Raw genomic sequence first — 23953 nt, forward strand, 5'->3', positions numbered from 1 at the left:
ACAGGAAAAAAAAAAAACATAATACAGAAATTTGACAAAACCGAAGTAGTGAATAGACCGAATATCGTGATATTCCCCCACAGTTTTATTGACAAATCAAAAAGGTGAAAAAGTTGGAGACCAAGATCATAATTGGGTGTCCGTACTGTAATTTTGATTGTATGAAGAGAGAGGCGAGGGACAGAGAAAGGGCAGAATGGAATGAGAAGAATATAGAAAGGGGTGTGTGATAGTACTACGTAGGGGCCTTGTTCGAGAGTGAGCAGTCACTTTGAGTGTAAAAAGGTAAATAAATTACCAATTCCAACAGACAATGAATGTCGCCATGACACCATCTCATCATTGTCACGTCGCTTTTTTAACTCACACAAATTCTCCCACGATTTCACGCCTCCCCCCATCTTCATTTCTATTCAATTCTTTGTCCCCCTTGCTTAGTCCTTTCCCTTCCCCCCTCTCTATAACCGTTACACCAACTTTGGTCAACTGTTTTCGTTCGAAAAGTGGGAAAAAAAAATACTAATTAATAAAACCCGTATTATATAAAGTTGAACTTGCGTGTTAAAGCGCGAGAGTGTTGAGATTACGATGGATTGATTTGTTAGAAGATGAACGAATCGTATTATTTCTCTGTCATATGATGAGATTTATAGAGGTTATGGTAATTGAAACATATTAATTAACTATGGAGATGACTCTCACTAAATGATTGTATAAATTCTTATAGTTTTTCCCCCCAACTGTTTTCTTTATTATAAAACCAAGAAAATCACTCCCTCTCGTTTTCTCAATCTGCGTTCTTCGTCTCTGTTAACTTATTATGTCTTTATCTCTCGATTTCAGAAATTAGGCCCTACTGTCCATAAATGTTGGCCTTGAAGATCTAACTTTAATAGCAACCTCTATATATATATATATATATAGAGTATATATATATAGAGTTACACGCATAGTTTTAACCAACCCATCCTATTCATTTTAGCACCTAAACCTCCCACAAATTTACAAGAACGACACGTAACATGTGGATGGTAGATTGTGATGATCATGAACATGTCAAAGATTTAAAGGTATCGATCGGGCGGAAGCTGCGACCTCTAATTCCAAGACCAATAACCGCCGCCGCCGCCGCCGCCGCCACCACGACGATGAATTGTGTATTTTCTGCGCTGCCAAGTTCTTGTTGTTGCACCAACAACACAAATATCATTGCCTGGAGCCAACCCATAAGTATGCAAAGTTTAGAGTTATTTTTCATATAATTTTAACAATTCTTAAACATGCATGATTCATTTAGAATATAATAATTTAATCTTAGGTTGCGAGCTGAGCGACTATGGGATGAAAAGGGAAATCAATAGGGTTCCATTGGTGAGCCCGAGATGGAACCCGACGCCGGAGCAACTGCAGGCGCTTGAAGAACTCTACAGGCGCGGGATCAGAACTCCATCGGCTCAACAGATACAACATATCGCAGCAAAGTTGAGAAGATTTGGTAAAATCGAAGGCAAGAATGTATTTTACTGGTTTCAAAATCATAAAGCCAGGGAGAGGCAAAAGAAACGACGTCAGCTTGAGTTGCATGCCGGTAAAATGTCACATCATGCTGATGCCATCGAAGTCCAACAAACAGGTAAATCCTGCATATTGTTACCTTTTTGTGGGTTTTTACCTATATCTTTAGTATAGGTTCTTGTTACCGTAAGTGCACTGTCCTAATCCTAACTCTGCCTTCGATTATTTGGGTCATATGGGATTCACTAGAAAAATATATAAACTCATGTTAACTGTTTTTGGGTCATTGGTTGTAAAACTAGAAAGTTCGGTCAATTTCGATTATACGATCTTATATGTAAATAATTATACGATATAGTGAAGCTCAAAACTTAAATTGATTGGTTAAAGTTTTGGTTAATGAATTTTAATGTATCTGATAGATTGTTGGTCATCAATGTATAGAGTCAAAAGTGTAATTTATATATTGGTTATGGACTCCGCATTACACGTTATCACGTTCTCTATTATCTACCTCATTGTTCTAGCATCGAATTATCAGTGAAACTGCATGTAAGCTCATATTCAGTATATCAATATTCATTATAGAGGAAATTTCCATGATAATAAAATTATTGATGACATTTAATATATAGATAGCCATTTTTTAATTAAAAAAAACAATTAATCAGTACCAACTTAATTTGTTTGCAGGATGCAGCCGAGAAAATACTGAATTGCACCATGTTAAAAAGCAATGCAGTACCTTCTCAAACGACAGCGGCACGCCCTCCCAGGTACACTATATAACACATTTATCATTAAAAATTAGCAGAATTTCCAAATATTTTAAAGTAAATTTTTAGTTTGTTTCCTTTTTATTTGACTAATTATATGATATGATAGGTAACCTTGATCCAGACAGCTCAATCGCACCTGTACCTTAGGATATATCTAGCATGTCTATTGTAATATTTTATCAATAAGATTGCACAAAACTCAACTTCTGACTTGGTTAAGAAAAGGGTACTGCGTACTTACAAGACAAGACCAGAAGCATTATTATGAGATTATTAAATTGTACGAAGGTCAAACGAATGAATGCCAAAACGAAAGAAAAATACAGAAAAGAAAAGAAAAGTGGGGTTTGTACGATGGAGGAAAGAATAGGTCTAAAAAGCTACATTGTATGCTTTCTGTTGGGTCTGTTGCTATTTAAAAGGGTTAGAATGTGTGGGACAAAGTGTAAAATTCACTCAGCTTTTTTATTTTTTATAATACATTGAATTTAATTTTGTACCCTTTTCAGGATTCTGTGTCTTTGCATGCAGCAGAATGGACAAGATTGGATCAGAGGGGATTGCAGCAACGGGCAAAGAATGAACAAACTTGCTGGCAATTGGACCTATCTTCTTGCATCCCTTCTAACAACAGTACTGATAATGTTATAAATAAAAATGTTGTTATTTCAGAAGATACTAATCCAGGTCAAGAAAATGAAAAGCCCTTGAACCTAATAAATATCAGCTTATTATTGCCTCCCAAAGATGATGAGATTAGGAACCAAACTCTCCTGCTGTTTCCGATTAAGAGCCATGGTTCGAGCACCCTACGCACCACCGAGGAAGAGATTAACGATGAGGAAGAAATTTATAACGATGGTTCGAGCATAGGGATGGCATTCGCTCCTAACGAGTTTTACGAGTTCCTTCCGCCGAAAAATTAATAACGGGGTTTTCGATTTTTATCTGATGTTCGTGTCCTTTGAAATGTTGTTTTAGATAACGGGTCGATGTTTTGGATTGGCCGGTCATGTTCTGAGTCAAGGCATAAACAGTTTGGAGAGTAGTTAGAAAAGATGTGACATTTTGGCTATGTTGTTGTTTGGGTTTGTGCTATGTTGTAAGGGCAATATGTAGAATGTACAAATAACAGCACTTGATCGTCTTTGAAATAAATGAACTGACCAGTGCATTTATTACCCGTTTGAAATTTAAATTATGATAATATAATAAAAATGGTAGATTTACTTGTATTTTTGGAACAATCCAAAATTTGCCCCAAAAAAATAATTTCACATGGGTGAAAATTTATTTTTGTAACATAGAAATTATTGAAAAAATTCATTTGTTGAAAAAATATTTTAAAATAATCTTTATATTTTTTACCCAAAAATTATTTAACGCTAAAATTATTTAATATATATGCACGCACTTACTAAAGACACTAGTATTAAGTAGTGTTTTAAGAACCGGAGACCGACAAGTTCGATCGGAACTGATGACAAATCCGGTCTAAAAGACACAGAAAATCATTTTAACTGTCAAAACCGGTCAAACTCAATCCAAAACCGGTTGAACCAACTATGAGCCGGTTGAATCGTTTTCTGATTTTTTTTTACTTTTTTTGAAAATTACATTTTTAAATATTAAATTTAATATTTTGTTATATATATAAGCGATTATTTGGGATTAGAGTTAAAAATATTATTTTATTAATGATATAATTTATTTAATTTATTTTTTAAAAAAATATATATTTATAATTAATATTTTGATTATATGTATATAGTTACTTATTTTTAAAATTTTAGTTAAAAAAATTTGTATATTTATATACATCTTATATGTATATGTAGGACCGAGCGCTTGCCGCTTTACCAAAAGTTATAGCTAGTAGTAATGATACAACTCAAATCTTTTAAACCGCATAGCAGCCCAAGCACTACAGTTCGATCGCTCTACCAAGCATTGACAATTATTGCACCCAACAATCTCCCTCCCAATAATTGTATTCCTCGCAATCAATGAGAATCGAACCCATGATCTTGGCTCTGATACCAATTGTAGGACCGAGCGCTTGTTGCTTTACCAAAAGCTATAGCTAGTAGTAATGGTGCGACTCAAATCTTTTAAACCACACAGCAGCTCAAGCACCACGGTTCGATCGCTCTACCAAGTAGGGACAATTATTGCACCCAACAATCTCCCTCCCAATATTTGCACTCCGTGAAATCAATGGGAATCGAACCTATGATCTTGGCTCTGATGTCAATTGTAGGACTGAGTGTTTGTCGCTTTACCAAAAGCTATAGCTAGTAGTAATGGTGCAACTCAAATCTTTTAAACCGCACAGCAGCTCAAGCATCACGGTTTGATCGCTCTACCAAGTATGGACAATTATTGCACCCAACAGTATGTTTATAAATATATATTTTTATTATTTATATAAACATTTAAAATCTTTATAATTTAAATATATTATTTATGATATTATATTATTATTATTTTATATGATATATGGTTTTTCGTTCTGATCGTCGAACCGATTGAATCATTTTTCAAGATAAATCAGTTCGATTCCCGATCCGATTATGAAAACATTATTATTAAGTAAAAAATTCTCAACAGTGACATTTTTTTTCTATTTTTCCTTAAATAATCTTCATTTCTTATTCTAGAGATGGCAACGAGACAGATCTGAATTGGATTTGGCTAAATTCAAGACTCGTCCCATTCCAGAACCTCACGGATCAAATATGGGTTGGATTCGCTTAAAATAGTATTATTTTTAAAATTTTAATCACTACCCAATTAAAATATTTAGTAAATATTAAAATATTTTAACAAAATTTAAGGACCAAAGCATTCATTATTCAATATAATAAAAATATATATATTATTAATATATATAACATATAAATATAGATATAAATATAAGGCAGGTTTAAATTTCATTAAACCGCCCTGCACCCGATTGACCGGATTCCGGACTAACCTATTTTAAACCCGACTCATGATATCATCGCTATTCTCTTCCCTCGGTAATGAATTATTTTCTTCTCATTTTTTTTAAGATAACTCATATTTACTCTTTTAACTTATTAGATATATTGTAAGATGATTTCATGATTTTATTTTCATCAGAAGGATCAACTTGATTCATATTAAAAGTGAAAATTAAAACTTTTAACATATAAAATAATATTTTTTCATGATTGGGTTGAGATAGAGTTTCGTCTCACAAAATTGACTCTACCATACCGTCTCATGTTGGTTTTATATAACTTAAATGTTATTTTAAAGGAAAAAAATTGTCAATATTTCAAATTTATTTAAAATAACATATCATTTTAAATTTATGTTTACTGTGAGTCAATAATTTTCTTGTTGAGAAAGCGACATAAACGCGGCGTTTGACCTGATAATCAGTTTAAAATATTTGAGTTGCACCGTTATCATCAGCTAAAACTTTTAATACAATGACAAACATTTAATCTTCCAATTGATATGAGAGTCAAGTTCATGTGTTTGATTCATATGGATCTCAAGAAATGCAACTATCGAGAATATGATTGTTAGAAAACATTAATATTTTTACGGAGAAACCATGACATTTGAGATATCATGTGATTTAAAATATTTGTGTTGTGTTATTATCTTCAGTTACAAATTTTGATAAAGAGTTGTATAATATCACTGTTTCACACATATGTGCTGAATTGTTGGTGTACTTTATGCCTTCAAAAAATAAATACAATTTTCATCGTTGAGAATATTATTCCAGGTGTCTAGTATCTTAGGTATGAAAATATATTTGATGTTGAAGTATGTAAAGCAGTGTTTGTTTGGGCTCTTGTCATTCAAAGCCCAAAAGCCCAACCAATTCATGGAAACTATTTACACACATTTTTTATCTATTTATTTATTTATATTTAAAATTATTTATATTGTAATGATTATATAAAAAATTTTGCTCTAAATTTTTCTACCATTTATCATTTAATTTTACTCTTTTCTTATTATTTTTTTAAGTACCATTCAAAAAAATCTTTAGATATCTATATTTATTTTGCTAAATTAAATTGTTCGAAGTTTATCAAATACCAATTATAATTTTAAATATATTATATATATATATATATATAATAATAGTGTGACAACCGAAACAAATAAGAAATCAAGCAAAAGTATAATTTTCAGAACTGGAGGCACCTGAATTGTACATAATATTATTTAAATAACTAAATATAGCATTATTAATTATAATGTTAGATGCTTCGTTCCACTCTCGAAGGGTTCAAAAGTCAACCCCTCCTTTTTCTATGCCATAACTTTTCCCCACTTGAAAATATTTAAATTTTTCTCCCACTTTCCACAATCATGTAATGCATATCTTCATCTCTATCATGTCCATTATATAATATATATATATATACACACACATATATATATATATATATATATATATATTGATATTAGACATGTATTTAAGATTACACTCGAGATGATATTTTTTCGGATAATAGGAAATAAAAAATAAAATGTTAGTTTTGTAATATGAAGTGTAAAATTTAAGATTGATGTAACCTAAATATACACCTAAAATTTTCCTATATATGTTTGTTATCAAAATAAATAAACAAGTATTTTCACCAAAGAAAAAGTATTTTCAGTGGATCTTCGCCTGCTAAGAGATAAAACTGTCAAAAAAACAAGTTAGTAAGATGAGTCCTATTTGGTAGCGTGGTCCAGCCTGAAAATAAAATGGGTTGGGAAATTGCTAACTTAACTTTTTTATTTGACCCGACGAGCTGATTTGTAGTTTAGGCTTTATTGACTTGTATGTAAAAAAAAATTTATGTAATAATATTTTAGGATTTTATCCAATTATATTATTTAATTTATTTGTACCATTTGTCGAGTGGAAAAGTTCGTGATTATGGTTCTACATCATTAGTCCTTTGACGGGGAAAACGTGGAGACTTTGCGTACTAGAATGCACTTTGATCTGTTTACCGACTTTATTGAGGATTATCGGGTGGCGAAGTTGGGTCAAGTTTCGAAATACATATATCGTTGTCGAGTATTCACCTATCACCTATGGGTGAAGATATTATATGTGGTATGATAAGTTAATAATTTAAAAAATCTCTGGCACGGTAAGACATGCATTTTGGAAAGAGGTTTCCTCAATTGCACATATAATATCACTATTATTACTCAAAGATACATCACATCGTTATTGAATTAGTTTGCAGCTCTCGATATACCAATGGTTACAGATTCGATTAGTATATATGAGTTGAAAAGATCGTACTGTACACTAACAATGACTGAAGGTTCTTGCATGCACTATCAGTGATAACTTGGGGATCATGAGGTGATCATCCTATAAACTTTTATCATAATCTGATGGGTGCAATCAAACTTCAGTTCTGACATTTTTATCAAGGGGTTGATGAAAAAAGTGACTAATTGGAGTAATCCGAATAGGAACCAATATTGCTCTGAATCACATGAAGTCGTGAACCAACTACTACTTGTATTTCTGAATCATTAAAATTCACACAAGTATTGGATTATGTGTTCTCATTGATATAATAAAATTAAAGGAGTTAAATTTTGCGACTGTAGTTTGATGGCGATCAAAACAATTGCTTATAAAAATAGTTTATAAATTGATTTTGTTTAATGGAAGTTGTGCAAGCTAGATTAACTCCTAATTAAGTGATACAGTGAAACCGTTTGTTTTAGCGAAGAGGTTTACAAAACTGACAGATGGCAAAAATGGATCAGCTGAAATTTTGTCATTTGAAATTTTCAAATTTTATTATGTGAACGAGATTTATACCCTCTATACAACGATAATGTCTGGTTATCGATACGTATTATAATAAGTTCACAGTTTTTTTATTAGTAAATTTAGAATATAATAATTGAATAACAAATAGTAGTATTGACTACAAAGTAAAAATTCTTATTAAACATTCTATAAGATTATAGAATATATTAATTAATAATTAATTGAGTAATTAAATAAAATTATTTAATTTTAACCATAAATATATACATTTGTATATGTATATACGTGTGTGTGTATATATTGTACTATAAAAAATTTCTAATAATTTAATTATGGATGATATTTTCAAGAATAAGAAATATATAGATGAGTGTTTTTGAATAATGAAATATAGTATTTCGATTCAGAAGAGTAATGATTGAATTAATAATTAAAATTTATAAATATTTTTATTAAAAGGTATATGAAATAACAAAACTTTAATATCATTTTTTTTCCCACAAAACTCTCTCCTCACAAAATTCGACCACCTCCTTCTAAGGATTCAGTCGACCATCTTCCACTGTATCGTCGTCTTGCTATTGCCGTAGACTGTCGAAATTTTAGATTTCAACGATCTATTCTCGAAACAAATTTCGTATAGATCTCTAGTGCGATCTATACAAATGATACAATTTCTGGTCGCGAACCTAATTAGAAATATGAAGATTTAGTATATCTATTCGTCGTACCGTTTAAAATCCGGAATAGTTGGAGCCGACGTGTTAAATACGCAAAGATAAATTATTTTAAACATCATATGAATGACTTAAATCATACTGACGCTTAAGGGAGTTTTGATCGTCAAAACACGATTTTTAAACTTACGTTGTTCTTTATATACAAGAAAACGGTACACCAACAAATTCAAAGTGATTGTGGTCTTTTTTTTCCCCTAAGCTAAACCAGCGTTTGGTATGTTTTTACATAAACCCACGGTGTGTTTTTATATACACACTCTCAATCTCCTGCCAAATGGACTACGTTTCACTAAAGTAGGGTGAATAAACCCATGCCAAACCCAAATACTAATAATCAAATTTCTTAATCATACACTTTATTTGTTTAATAATAATTCAATAATCTCATCGTTTTAACCAAACGTGCCCTGAAACTCGACTTGTCACTGGAAAAAAAATAAAGTTTTTTATGTTAAATGTATTACATTTCACTACAGATATGGTCCAAATCGATTCGTCATACAGACATAGATCTATAAGAACGCATCACATGAGACATACTCTTTAAAGTTTTAAAAAAATTAAATCATCCCTATTTAATTTTTAATAATTTTATTCTATCACATCATTGATCAAGTTTAAGAATCCATAATTTTATTAAGGTTTATTGTAAAGAAATATATTATATCCAATTTTCTATGATGGGAAAAAAAATACAATACAAGGAGATAACTCGACATTTTGACTCACCAAAAATAATAATAAAAAAAATTCACGACGTTGACATGATTTAATTCACAACAATATCTTGTTATACATACCTTTCATGAAATCGAGTTCAACCATCTTCGGGGTATTGGCCTAAAATATATATATATTCAACAACACAAAAAATCATATGAGATTGTCTCACGGTCTGTTTTTTAGAGACAAATCTCTTACTTGACTCTATTTATAAAAATTTATTATTTTTATGTCAAATGTATTACTTTTCACTTTAAACATAGATCAAATCGATTCATCTCACGAAAATAGATTTTTGAGACGATCGCTCGAGATATTTACTAATTCAATAATTAATATTTATTCTTACACATGAGGTGCATAAATTTTTTTATATCTCACTTATGAGAACTGAATAAATATAATTGAATATCACCCTCAATGTAAGATTGACCTATCATTAACAATATTTCCCATTTTCTCTTCTATATTTTATTTAATTATTTTCAATTAAAATATAAATAAAAACAGAAAATATGGCAAGAATAATCTTATTTTATTATATTTCAAATATTGAATATATAAATCACTGGAAATAATATTTTTTATTCACAACCGAGTAATCCATCTGTACGAATGGATAGGCCAGGGCCCCTCCTCATCAGACATTACTGTAGAAAATGCCAAAGGTTTGGACTTGGAGGCGCACGATAAGAGAGAGACAACACACAAACACACGCACCTCGTCATCATCACCTCATCCCAACTCATACATACATATGAATGTGTTTGACTTTCAGCTAAAAGTTATATTCTGATAGTGATTTGGTTTTGCATTCACCCCCCCAACAAAATTCTATCGTTCAAAGTTCAAACCAATTTCATTTTTCAAAAGAAAATAAAAAAAGAACTAGCAAAATCAATGGAGGGTCTGCCTCCGGGTTACCGCCCCAACGTCGGAGTCTGTCTCATCAATGATGATAATATGGTAAGAAACTCGGGCGTTCGTTGGTTTTTCGAGAGGAAAAGAAATTGGTTTATCGATTTGGTTTGTTGTGTGTTGGTTTTTATTCTGATCTTGTTGGATTTTTTGTTTCGTTTCTGTGATGATAAATGATTTCTTTTTTCTGGGTTTTGTTCGATTAGTCAGTGTAATCGAAGGGTGGCGAATCTTTTATATGTATATATATGTTTCTCATTGAACAATTTTCAAGCAAGGATTTGTATTATTTTTCCTCTAATTAACAAAAGTCAACCTTTTACTGCTTCTAGTTAATTCTTTGATAGCGATGGAAAAGCCATCTTGCATAGGTTTCGCTTTTGTTCACCACTTACTATATTTCTGAAGTTTCAGAAGAGCGCCTTTTAATGTTTTGTGTGTGTGTGTGTGTGTGTTAACTCACTGTAATATGCTGGAGTGCTTGTTCTCTCTCTTCTTTGTTTAGTTCGAGGGATGAATTTAAATGGGAATCGTGAATTTAATATGATTTTGGTTTTTACAATAGTAGCTTTTTGAACTAGAGTATACATATGAATCATGCCACTCAAGGACAATTAGGAAACAATTTGTATGCAGTAATTAACTAAAATAGATAGTAGATGATATAATGCAACCAACCGAGTATCAATTATAGTACTGTATTTACTAGTATATTATCAAGTTCTTTCCTTCTAGCCCGGATCTGCTATCGGGCATTATAATCCTCAGATTTAGTGTTGTATCTGTTAAGACTGTGTTCTCTGTCGGGAAAATGTAGTGAGCTAGTTGCTAAAACATTTGTTAATGGTTTTCAGGTGTTCGTGGCTTCTAGATTGAATGTTCCGGGAGCATGGCAGATGCCTCAGGTGCTGCATTGTTTGTTTGATAGATTATGATCCGTTGTTTCTATGTCATACATCTCATTCGTCCTCAATTGGTGATGTTTTACTTTGGATTTGATATCCAACTCCACTCTTTGTAGTTGATTATTTTATGTTCAACGGTTGTAGTGTTTCGCTTGCTATTTGCATGGAAAGAGTCCGACTTATGATAATAGGTTGATTTATTCATAGTTGCCTAGACACAAATCGAGGCTCAACCCTCCCACGAAGCTTGTGCCTTGGTTGTGAATCACACACATTGGTACGCATCAAAGGCTTAACGTAAGAATAGGTATCCCAAAGCGAAATGAGATCCTTTATGGAGTAAAGAGTATCTGTTTTATTATCAAGCATGGGTTTAAAATTCAATCTTAAAATAATATGCTCCGCGCGCATCTTTTTGATAAGGAGTGTACAGAGTGCCGTGTCTTGAACCTTGCGCCTAAGAAGTACCATACTACCAATGCGCTTTATTATGCTCTCTGCCTCTAATAACTATGATTGTTTTAAAAACGAATATATGAATAGATTCTGTTGCGCCTAAGAAGTACCATACTACCAATGCGCTTTATTATGCTCTCCGCCTCTAATAACTATGATTGTTTTGAAAATGAATAGATGAAATAGACGCTTGCATCTAATGTGTCATTCTAGATATATGTCTTCAAGATTTTATGCCTCTATGATCTTTTTGTTCAGGGTGGTATTGAAGAAGGTGAGGACCCAAAGTCTGCTGCAATTAGAGAATTAAAGGAAGAAACAGGAGTAGTTTCTGCTGAAATAATAGCAGAGGTCTGTCTGTCTAATTTAGTTTCTTTTCACCAGAAAACGTTGACGAATACTCCTTCAAAAAAATATATACCACGAATACATAGATTTACAATCAGCATTACACAACCAATATATTCATGCATATTTGGATTTATGAATTTTCAGGTTCCAGAATGGTTGACATACGACTTCCCACCTGCTGTGAAAGCCAAAGTGAATCGTCTTTGGGGCGGAGAATGGCATGGGCAGGCTCAAAAATGGTCAGTGTATGCTTTGCATCAATAAGTACGAAAAAATCGAGTATACATTTCTTATTTGCTGGGATATATATTTCTATTGAAGCCTGTGGCTTTTACTATACAACAAGTTTGATATCTAAGACTCTGGTCAGAAGCTAATCAAAGACTTTCCACTAACTCCAAGTGAATATTTTTAGCACCGGCTATACTTTGACGATTCCACAGGTTTCTTATGAGATTTGGAGGTGATGAGAGTGAGATTAACTTAGCAACTGGTGAAACCGACCCTGAATTCTCAGAATGGAAATGGGCTCTCCCTGAGGAAGTAGTCGAGCAGGTAATCATTACCCATTTTATTAGGAATCAAATATGTAAGCGGAGTTTAACGAATTTATGTGTATACTATGCCTGTTTCAGGCAGTAGATTACAAGAGACCAACATATGAGGAAGTCATGAAAACCTTCCAGCCTCACCTCAGTGCAGGAAGAGCTACAAAATGCTATTCAACTAAGTGGTGAACAAATAGTATCTATGATTTGCACCTTTTTTCTTCCTTTTTCAAGGTAAATTAAGTTTGGCTTTAATACGTAAAAAATGTGTAATTTATCAGTTCTTCTTTTGATGTTTTTTTTTTATCATGTAATTGGCTTGTAAATGTAAATGTGACTCAAACGTCGAGATTTGGTTGTTGTTCCTAGTGGAATGTCACTTCGTTTTTGTTGGACGATCAAATCGAAGAGTCGCTTTCTTATTAAATTTCCCAGATCATATTTGAGCAAACAACAAATGTTTTGAAAATCTTTCTTTGCCAGTGGACAATTTTAATACTCACTCTATCTTGTTATCATTGCTTTTTTCTTCTTGCTGTCATGAAGTCACCGAGAGTGACCAGCTAAGGGAGTTGCGGGAAACGAGTAAAAAAGGTCAATAAATCATAAAAGGAATGTACAATTCGGGAGACCTTTCCTTGAAGCAATTATGCAGAATGCCATACATGGTAGGACTTTGGCAATTTCGTTATTGCCAAAAAAAGTTACTTTTGGGTAAAACTTATTTTGTCGACGTCTACTCGTGACTCCTTCACGTGAAGTTGCCAGAGATCTCATATTGAATTGAATGAGAAGTCATGTGAAATAGTGTGAACTTTTAAATTTAAGCGTAGAATGAACACGAAACCACGTTATGATTTCTCACAAGTTGCCAACTTTATAAGCCACAGCATATACAAAAATATAGAGAGGTAACTGATTAGAAACTTATTTAACTTGTGATAAACAAGTAATTCAAAACCAAACTCACCAAAAAGCACAAATCTTTTAACAAGTCACTAAAAACATCTTAATTTGTTGGCTTAGACACTTGGATGGATGGGCAAATTTCACTTGACAAGTCCCAAGTTGAGAATCCCCCAAGGATTGTCCGGCCACGCATTCTCCTTAGCCTTCATCAGCAGCACTCGTCCCCAAGCTATCCATCCCTGCCAGGATATCCTCTTATCCCATGGACTTCCCCACTCTACAATCAATCGCAGCCCTCTCTGGGCCGCGGCCTCAGCAGCCTCGAACCGCTTCATCCCCAAATAAACCTGTCCTAAGACTATATGAGCTTCACCTACAAAAGGGTTCTTCTCCACGCATCCCAACAGCAACTCCTCCACTTTCTCAAGTTCCATTTTCCCATCACTGCAGATGGCTTCCCAGTACAAATCTCTCGCAACAATCTGCTCACTTGCGTCGAGAATTCTTGTACAGCCCTCAAAAACTGGTGGAATTACAAGTTCCAAGTCCTCATCTCTAGGTGAAGATTCATATTTAGAGCCACTCATTTGTTTGATCATTTCTTCTTCCCGGACAATCAGGGTGTAAATTGCAGCCATTCTTGATGTGGAATTCATCCACAGTCCAGGCTTCCCATCAGCTGGCCACAAAGATAGGACAGTATTGTTGCCAGTGAACTCGAGCCGGCCGTCCGAATTTTCGAATAGCATATCCTGGAAACTGAACAATTGTTCGCTGAAATCTGCTATTGTCATCAGAAGAAATACGGCAACCACTCTCCTTGACACCAACACATCTTCACCTGTTTTGATGTGCTTCACATTTATGCCTTGTGCAGGCAAAAGGGACTGCAGTTTCACCCTCCAGCACTCTTCTTCCTCTACTTCTTCTCCTTCGTTAATCTTTTTGAGAGAGATCTCAGACAGTTTAAGGTGTTCGACGAGTTCCGAATCAGTGTATTTGAAGAGGAGAAAGTCATGAATCAGTTCCTGACGGGGAACAATGCAGAAAAGATGAATCAGTCGCTCCGCGGCGTCGCCAACGTGACCCCGAACGGTGTCTCTGCCAGCAGAGGAAGGGGGGAATATAGCAAGGTTTACGTACGAGTTCGAGTAGGCGGAATGGAACAGACCACAAAGGCAGACTGAATCAGGGGCGCCCCACAGCTTGAGTATGCGGTAAACGCCGAGTAGGTGGTGGAGGAAGCTGCCGTGCTTGTGCCAGCACTCGCCAGCTCCGGCGGCACGCAACACCGATATCAGACGAGGGAGGTTGGCGTCGACTGTTTCGAGCTCTTCCCGAAGGAATGGACTGGCGGATTGCAGTAACCTCTCAAGATGGCCATGATCACTCGGGTGTTTCAGATTATAATCGAGAAAAGATGAAGAATCCGTGGATGGCATGTCTGAATCTAGGAAATATATGAATTTTTTCCTTCCACCGAGTAAATTATCTTTGACGTGGTTCGATGATTCAAGTCGAAACGTTATACAGCGAAATTAACGTGATTATTATATTGCTTGTTAACAAGCAAAAAGAGACGTGAAAAATTCTGCTGTGATTTGTTTTGATATGCTGAAGTTATCCACGGAAATGTAGGAACTTGTACAACAATTCGGTTGCATTGGAAATTTCATGGCACGTAAGTGTATGTATATGTGTATATATATTGCAATGATTTCTTCAATCGTGTCAATCTTCATGTTTATCAATAAAGACTTCCACATGTTGTATACAATTTTGATATATTTTTGTCGACAATTATGCATTAATTGCAGCACACAGGTTTGACAAAAGAAAATATGATTGGTTGAATAAAAATGTAGGTTTGATTAATAATTCAGAAAACTGAAGACGCGTTTAATGGACAAGGGGCTCTATAAATAGAGCTCCCTCCTTCATTCTGAAATCATCTTTTCTTCGAGTTTTTTCTCATCTTATAAGCATTTGAGTGCTTAGTTTATAATATTTGTGATGTGTTTTGTTCTCCTGTATTAAGACAGTTTGTGTTCTCTTTGGAAACACAGTGAATGAGTTGTACACCGTAAAATATTATAGTGGAATTCTTTTCATCTTGTCCGTGGTTTTTATCCTAATAATTTTTAGGGGTTTTCCACGTAAATCTCGGTGTCCAGTTTATTCTTTATTTTCGGGCTTTATTATCTCAAATTTCGCACGTGGGACCAACAAGTGGTATAAGAGCCTTGGTTTAAAATTTCTTAAAATTCTGAGTATGCTCTGTGGTTGCAGCCTAGACTGATCTTCCACATCATAAAGATTTTTTTTCAGCTTTTTTATTAAGGCAGGATTATTTTGTCCAGTCTACTAAAATTGTTGTAGACATAATGGCGGGCAGGTACGAGATAGCAAAGTTCAACGGAAGCAATTTTATGCTGTGAAAAATAAAGATACAAGCAATTTTAAAAAAGGAGAATTGCTTGGTGGCTATTGGAGATAGAGCGGTGGAAATTACGGACGATGGAAAGTGGAATGAGATGAATGATAATGTTGTTGCTAATTTACATTTGACTATAGCAGACGAAGTATTGTCAAGTATCTCTGAGATAAAAACAACAAAAGTTATCTGGGATACTATGACAAAGATATACGAGGTCAAGTCACTACACAACATGATTTTCCTAAAGATAAGACTTTATACTCGGATTGGCAGAATCTTCATCGATGACCGACCATATTAATACACTAAATACTCTATTTGCCCAACTCACTTCCATGGGGCATAAAATAGGGAAAAATGAACGTGCGGAGCTTCTACTTCAAAGTCTACCAGATTTATATGATCAACTTATCATCAACATTACCAACAATATTCTTATGAGCTTTCTTAAATTCGACGATGTCTTAACTGCGGTTCTCGGAGAAGAAAGCCGGCGCAAGAATAAGGAAGAGGTTGGTAACATCAAAGCAAGCAGATGATTTACCGATGATAAGAGAAGATTTATGGACCATGACTCCAGTGGTAGCCAAATGCGAGGTAGATCAAAGTCGAGAAATAAGAAGAAAAATATTTACTGCTTTAAATGTGATGGTAAAGGGCACTTCAAAAAAGAGCGTACGAGTATCGATAAAAGTTCTCAAGGAAATGTGGTCAGTAATTCAGGCAGTGGTGAAATATTATTCAGCGAAACAATAACAGTTGCAGAAGGCAGACAAAAATTTTGTGATACATGGATTATGGATTCGGGAGCGACGTGGCACATGACGTCTCGAAGAGAATGGTTTGATCATTATGAACCAGTCTCAGGAGGATCTGTATTCATGGAAAATGATCATGCCTTGGAAATCGCTGGGGTCGGTACTATCAAAATAAAGATGTTTGATGGCACCATTCGCACCATACAGGAGGTACGACATGTGATGGGACTAACGAAGAATCTTTTGTCTTGGAAGCAATTGGATGACATCGGGTGCAAAACTCGTATCGAGAACGGGATCGTGAAAATTGTGAAGGATGCGCTGCTTGTCGTATGAAGACGGAAAAAGTTGCTGCAAATCTGTATGTACTTTTGGGAGAAACACACAAAGAGGCAGAACTAGTTGTTGCATCAATTGGTTCAGGAGAAGAATTAACAATGTTATGGCATAGAAAGCTCGGGCATATGTCAGAACGAGGGTTGAAAATTCTCTCAGAACGGAAGCTGCTTACAAAAGTGTCACTACCCTTTTGTGAGCACTGTGTTACTAATAAACAACACAGATTAAAGTTTGGCACTTCTACTGCCAAAAGCAAAAGTATATTAGAGCTGATTCATTTGGATGTTTGGCAAGCACCGGTTGTATCCCTAGAACGAGCGAGATACTTTGTCTCGTTCATTGATGATTTCTCTAGGAGATGTTGGGTGTATCCAATCAAGAAAAAATCAGATGTTTTCCAGATCTTCAAAGATTTCAAATCGCGGGTTGAACTTGATTCTGAAAAGAAAATCAAGTGTATGAGGACTGACAATGGAGGAGAATGTATCAGTGACGAATTTGATGCATATTGTCAACATGAGGGCATCGAAAGACAGTTTACGACGGCTTACACACCTCAACAGAATGGAGTGGAGGAACGGATGAACATGACCTTGTTGGACAGAACAAGAGCTATGTTGAGGACTGCAGGTCTAGAAAAGTCATTTTGGGCAGAAGCAGTCCAAACCGCTTGTTATATTATCAATCGTTCTCCTTCAGTGGCGATTGATCTGAAAACTCCGATGGAGATGTGGACTGGGAAGACGACAGATTATTCTCATTTGCATACATTTGGAAGTCCTGTGTACGTTTTGTACAATGAGAAAGAAAGATCGAAGTTGGATTCGAAATCCAGAAAATGTATCTTCTTGGGTTATGCTGATGGAGTAAAGGAGGTTTCGCTTGTGGGATCCTACTGTTCACAAGCAAATCATCAGCAGGAATGTTATCTTCGAGGAAGATGAAGTAAAGGGAGACAAAGGCACATTGAATTCAGAAACTACTATATTTCAGCTGGAGAATAAGACAGACGAATGTCAAATTTCTTGTGAAGCAGTACCAGATCACGAAAAACAAGAACATGTTGAGTCTAAGGTTTCCAATGTGAGACAGTCAACTCGAGACAGAAGACCACCGGGTTGACTTTCAGATTATGTCACTGAAAGCAATATTGCATATTGTCTATTATCAGAGGATAGTGAGCCATTGAGTTTCCACGAGGCTACTCAAAGCTCGGATGTATCCTTGTGGATGATAGCAATGCAAGAAGAGTTGGAAGCATTAGATATGAATAAAACTTGGAATCTTGTTACACTACCACGATGAAGGAAAGCCATTGGAAACAGATGGGTCTATAAGATCAAGCATGATGGTAATAACCAAGTGGAGCGGTATCGTGCTAGATTGGTGGTAAAAAGGTATGCTCAGAAAGAAGGCATTGACTTCAATGAGATATTTTCTCATGTGGTTTCGGCTTTTAACGGTCAGAGTAGTGTTGGCATTGTGTGCGATGTTTGACCTACATCTAGAACAGCTAGATGTGAAAACGGCATTTCTTCATGGAGATCTTGAAGAAGAAATCTATATGCTCCAGCCAGAAGGTTTTGCGAAAAAAGGCAAAGAGAACTTGGTTTGCAGGTTGAAGAAATCTCTGTACGGTCTCAAACAGGCGCCGAGGTATTGGTACAAGAGATTTGATTCCTATATCATGAACCTTAGATACAACAGATTGAGTGCAGATCCTTGTACATATTTCAAGAGGTCTGGTGATGATTATATTATTTTGCTGTTGTATGTGGATGACATGTTGGTAGCAGGCCCCAACAAAGATCAGGTCCAATGATTGAAGGCACAGTTGGCTAGGGAATTTGATATGAAGGACTTGGGACCAGCAAACAAGATTCTAGGGATGCAAGTTCACAGAGACAGAAGTAACAGAAAGATTTGGCTTTCCCAGAAAAATTATTTGAAGAAAGTCTTGCAACGCTTCAACATGCAAGATAGCAAAGTCAATATAGACCCCTCTTCCTGTTAACTTCAAGTTATTCTCCGAGATGTGTCCTAGCAGTGAAGCAGAGAGGATGGAGATGTCTCGAGTACCGTATGCATCAGCAGTGAGAAGTTTGATGTTAGCCATGATATGTACAAGACCGGATGGGAGCAGTTAGTCGGTATATGGCAAATCCTGGACGAGAGCATTGGAGCACGGTTAAAAGGATCCTTAGATTAAGGGTACCTCAAATGCTGTATTATGTTATGGAGGACCTGATTTTACACTCAGGGGCTATGTCGATTCAGATTATGCAGGTGATCCTGATAAGAAGAAATCTACTACTGGTTATGTGTTTACACTTGCAGGGGGAGCAGTAAGCTGGGTTTCAAAACTGCAAACAGTTGTGGCGTTATGTACGACGGAGGCAGAATACATGACAGCTACTCAAGCTTGCAAAGAGACAATATGGATTAAAAGATTATTAGAGGAGATCAGACACAAACAAGAGAATGTTCCCTTGTTTTGTGATAGTTAGAGTGCCTTGCACATCGCAAGGAATCCAGCCTTTCATTGCAGGACGAAACACATTGGAGTACAATTTCACTTTGTACGAGAAGTAGTTGAAGAAGGAAGCGTGGATATGCAGAAGATCCATACAAAAAATAACATAGCTGATTTTCTGACCAAGCCAGTGAACACTGATAAGTTTGATTGTTGTAGATCCTCAAGTGGTCTAGCAGAAACGTAAGCAGGAGGGGAACGACAAGATTGAAAGGATGTGTGGAGATGTGTTTGATTCTCAATCAAATCTCCAAGTGGGAGAAATGTCGGCAATTGTGCATTAATTGCAGCAGACAAAGTTTGACAAAAGAAAATATGGTTGGCTGAATAAAAACGTGGGTTTGATTAATAATTCAGAAGACGGAAGACGCGTATAAAACGCAGTCTTCACACGGACAAGGGGCTTTATAAATAGAGCTCCCCCTTCATTCTGAAATCATCACTTCTTCGAGTTTTCTCTCATCTTATAAGCGTTTGAGTGCTTAGTTCTATAATATTTGTGAGGTGTTTTGTTCTCCTGTATTAAGAGAGTATTTGTTCTCTTTGGAAACACTGTGAGTGAGTTGTACACTGTAAAATATTATAGTGGAATTCTTTTCATCTTGCCCGTGGTTTTTACCCTAATATTTTTTAGGGGTTTTCCACGTAGATCTCGGTGTCCAGTTTATTGTTTATTTTCTGGTTTTATTATCTCAAATTCCGCACGTAAGACCAACAAGTTCATCACGTCCAATACATGTGTTAATTCATTGATGACCACATAGATGGACACAATTGTTGAACATTGTATCAAAACTTATATATATATATATATATATATATATATATATATATATATATATGTGTGTGTGTGTGTGTGTGTGTGTGTGTGTGTGTGTGTGTGTGTGTGTGTGTGTGGATTAATGCTTTGTGACATATATTAAGATGAGAAGTGAGATAAGAATTATTTTCAAATACGAGAAATAAAAAATTTGGTTTAATAAAATGAGAAATTCAAAACAGTAGGGAAAAAATACAAGAAAAGAAGTTGAGAAGTGGGGATGTGATTTGCAAATTTGACGTGGATTTCTTGGCTACGAAAGTTAGTGGGATTTTCAAATTTGATTTGAGTTCATGAATTCCCAAATTATGGAAATTTGATCATATGATGGTATTTCTGAGAGAGAGATGTATTATAAATTATTGTAAATTGTTTAATAAAATGAGAAATGCAAGACACATGGGAAAAGAAAAAAAAAAGAAACGAAAAGAAGTTGAGAAGGGGAAGTAGTTTGCAATTTTGAAATGTTGCAATCAAATATATGACAAAAATTTGTGTGAGATGGTCTCACGGGTCGTATTTTGTGAGACAGATATCTTATTTGGGTCATCCATGAAAAAGTATTATTTTTTATGCTAAGAGTATTACTTTTTATTGTAAATATCGCTAGAGTTGACTTGTCTCACAGATAAAGATTCGTGACACCGTTTCACAAAAGACCTACTCCAAATATATATTATATAAATACCATATTATAAACTCAATTAGAAATGGTCAAGATACAATTTTATCTATTTCTTAAAAATTAAAAAAAAAATTAATTATACCGTAAACAAAGAATTAATCTGCGAAATCTTTATAATCTTGTAAAAACCATAAGATGAAAACTAGGCTAATATAAATAATTTTAGCTTCATCCTCCCTTGAACAGAAATCCACCGTTTCGTGTAATGAGAATCATGAGAGATAATAAACAAAGTCTAATCATGGCCGTACCTCCTATGAGGCGAGAGAGGCCCTCGCCTCAGGGCCCAAAAAAATCATAAGTCTCATGTTATTTAGGTATGCACCTAAATAGTTTGTGTAATGGACATTTAAAAAAATTTGGACATTGATCCATTGAAAATATGATTAAATATGATGATTATGTTATTGTGGATTTAATCAAATTATTTGACATCTTTTCTTGAATTTACGTAGTTGGACCCATTTCAAAAAAATAAAACACAAAAAATTGTGATACTTATCTATTTTACATATCTTTATTTCTATTTTCTTGAATAAAATATTATATTTATTATTTAAAACAAATCATATATTTTTACAACATTGGTTCATTATATTTATCATTTTGTTATTTTGATAGTTTATATTGATAAATTTCAATTTTGCAACATATCTTACATTCTTTGTCAATTTCAATCTTTGCTCAATATAATTGTTCATATGATATTGCATTACGTTAGACCTATGTTGATGTTGTGGCGCACGAAAAAAAATCGCAAAGAGATAAATATATAACTCGTAAATTATATTTTCCTTATATATATTTTTTGGTTATTTTTAATTTGCAAAATGAGCTTTACGATTATTTATCACAACAAGCTTTTTTTAACATATTGCTTCAGACCCTGTGAACTACAGGTACGGCTCTGCGTCTAATATAAAAAAGATAAATTTATATATAGATAATTTAAATATAACACATTTCTTAAATTTCAGTGTGTATTGAATAAATCTTCGGATTAATTCATCGGACAAATCATGTACGATAAGCTTGCCTAAAAAAGTGTTTGTATACGAAAATCGGACTCATAACCATCAATCATACAATCACATACTTCACTAATTCAAATACGCTAATCCCTCTCCGTCCGTGGAGGGTGTTGCAATTGGGTTAACTTGGATCCTGATACCAACCTGCACCAGCGGTTGAATCTTGTGGGCCGTCATCTAGGAAAGCTGCAACCGGCCCAATATAAGGCCCATTGTGGAAAGCAATAATTTTGTTTTTCCTTTTAATCAACGTGAAGAAAAAGTTTAACCACACTTCTACTAGATCGTAGTTAGGGATTTTGGTCTTCTGTTCAGTCCAAATTTGGTTTTAGTCATTTCTCTTATAAGTTTTGGAGAAATTGTTTACGGGAGTATTTTTTTCGTTGAAAAAATAATAATTTCTACGGAAGTACTTATATAGCATAACACGTGCATCGCGAAAAAAATAATTAAAACTTAAAAAAAAACAAATATAGCATATTAAGACTGAAAAATGGTATTGTTTTTATTTTTTTCCCCTCGTAGAATGGGATATAATTTTTTTTCCCCTTCTCAGGTAATCTCCTACCTTGATTTTATTGTATGGTTTTGAAGACCCTTAGTTTCAATTTAGACTATTAGAAACACCACCACAAAACAATCAAGAGTAGGTCTCTTGTGAGACGGTCTCACGAATCTTTATCTGTTAGACGGGTCAACCCTACCGATATTCACAATAAAAAGTAATATTTTTAGCATGAAAAGTAATATTTTTTCATGGATGACCTAAATAAGAGATCTCTCTCATAAAATACGACCCGTAAAATCGTCTCACACAAATTTTTGTCAACGATTAATCACGAAGAGAGAAATAATTGTTTGATGATTCATAGATATTTTAAAAAATAAATGACGAGACACCCTATTTCGACCCAAGCGGGTCAGTCCGTTTTGGTACATTCCACCCAAATTGATGGAATATGGGTCGTTGGTCCGTCCGTTTTGATCCATTTTACCCAAATCGAAGGAATATACGTGACGTCTTAGATGTTTGCTTGAACAACTTGCCCCTTGACAATATCTTTATAGTAGGGGTTTTTAATATATGAAATATTAATATTAATTTTAATTTATAAAATATTAATTCAGAAAAATAACCTGCTGACATTTGAAATAAGTTGAGCTGGTATTTTATTTAATCATGAAAATAGAATGATTATAATTTAGAAATTGTATTGTTACAAATGTCACTGATAATAACATATAATCTTAAAATCAAAGAAAATATTTATATATCCAATAAAAATCACACTAAATTAATCGATTTGATTGATTCTAAAAACCAATCCAAACCGTGATTGAATGAAAAGCGATACTAACCATACGATTTGATTTGGTTTAACAGTTTCGTTTCGTTTAATTCGGTTTCAAACACCACCGATTTATAATTTCGTTCAGAACTTGTGACTTGGGGTTCAATCATGCCCGTTTTATCCCCATTCATCTACGAATCATATTATTCTATGTTACAACTGAAATATTTTTCTCTCTACGACGTGGTCAAATACTAGTCATTTGATCATCAACAAACATGTCAACTTTCAATAAAATACGAGAGAACCACATGATCTAATAGTACTGTAATAAAATGAGAAACGTGGTCAGTGTAACATAAACTAACCCGTATGAATCGGTATCCGAACTTATTTGAACCTTGTCTTGTTTATGATTGACCATGATT

At 34.3% G+C, this 23953-nt stretch overlaps 3 protein-coding genes across 3 annotated transcripts; 2 read left to right on the forward strand and 1 right to left on the reverse strand.

The window, feature by feature from the left end:
- Positions 1 to 848: 848 nt before the first annotated feature.
- Positions 849 to 3442, forward strand: LOC142556601 (uncharacterized). Its single transcript, XM_075668069.1, has 4 exons — positions 849 to 1230; positions 1319 to 1633; positions 2209 to 2291; positions 2804 to 3442. The coding sequence occupies exons 1-4, from the start codon at positions 1023 to 1025 to the stop codon at positions 3218 to 3220; spliced, it is 1023 nt and encodes a 340-aa protein (XP_075524184.1). The 5' UTR covers positions 849 to 1022; the 3' UTR covers positions 3221 to 3442.
- A 6811-nt stretch (positions 3443 to 10253) lies between these two features.
- Positions 10254 to 13124, forward strand: LOC142555391 (nudix hydrolase 25-like). Its single transcript, XM_075666237.1, has 6 exons — positions 10254 to 10509; positions 11316 to 11366; positions 12081 to 12173; positions 12318 to 12412; positions 12617 to 12728; positions 12809 to 13124. Exons 1-6 carry the CDS (start codon positions 10444 to 10446, stop codon positions 12908 to 12910), a joined length of 519 nt encoding a protein of 172 aa, XP_075522352.1. The 5' UTR covers positions 10254 to 10443; the 3' UTR covers positions 12911 to 13124.
- A 432-nt stretch (positions 13125 to 13556) lies between these two features.
- On the reverse strand, positions 13557 to 15313 carry LOC142555392 (uncharacterized). The gene has a single exon (XM_075666238.1). The coding sequence runs from the start codon at positions 15070 to 15072 to the stop codon at positions 13771 to 13773; it is 1302 nt and encodes a 433-aa protein (XP_075522353.1). The 5' UTR covers positions 15073 to 15313; the 3' UTR covers positions 13557 to 13770.
- Positions 15314 to 23953: the final 8640 nt, after the last annotated feature.

This window comes from Primulina tabacum, chromosome 9, assembly GCF_025594145.1.
Source record: "Primulina tabacum isolate GXHZ01 chromosome 9, ASM2559414v2, whole genome shotgun sequence".
Taxonomy (NCBI): Eukaryota; Viridiplantae; Streptophyta; class Magnoliopsida; order Lamiales; family Gesneriaceae; genus Primulina; species Primulina tabacum.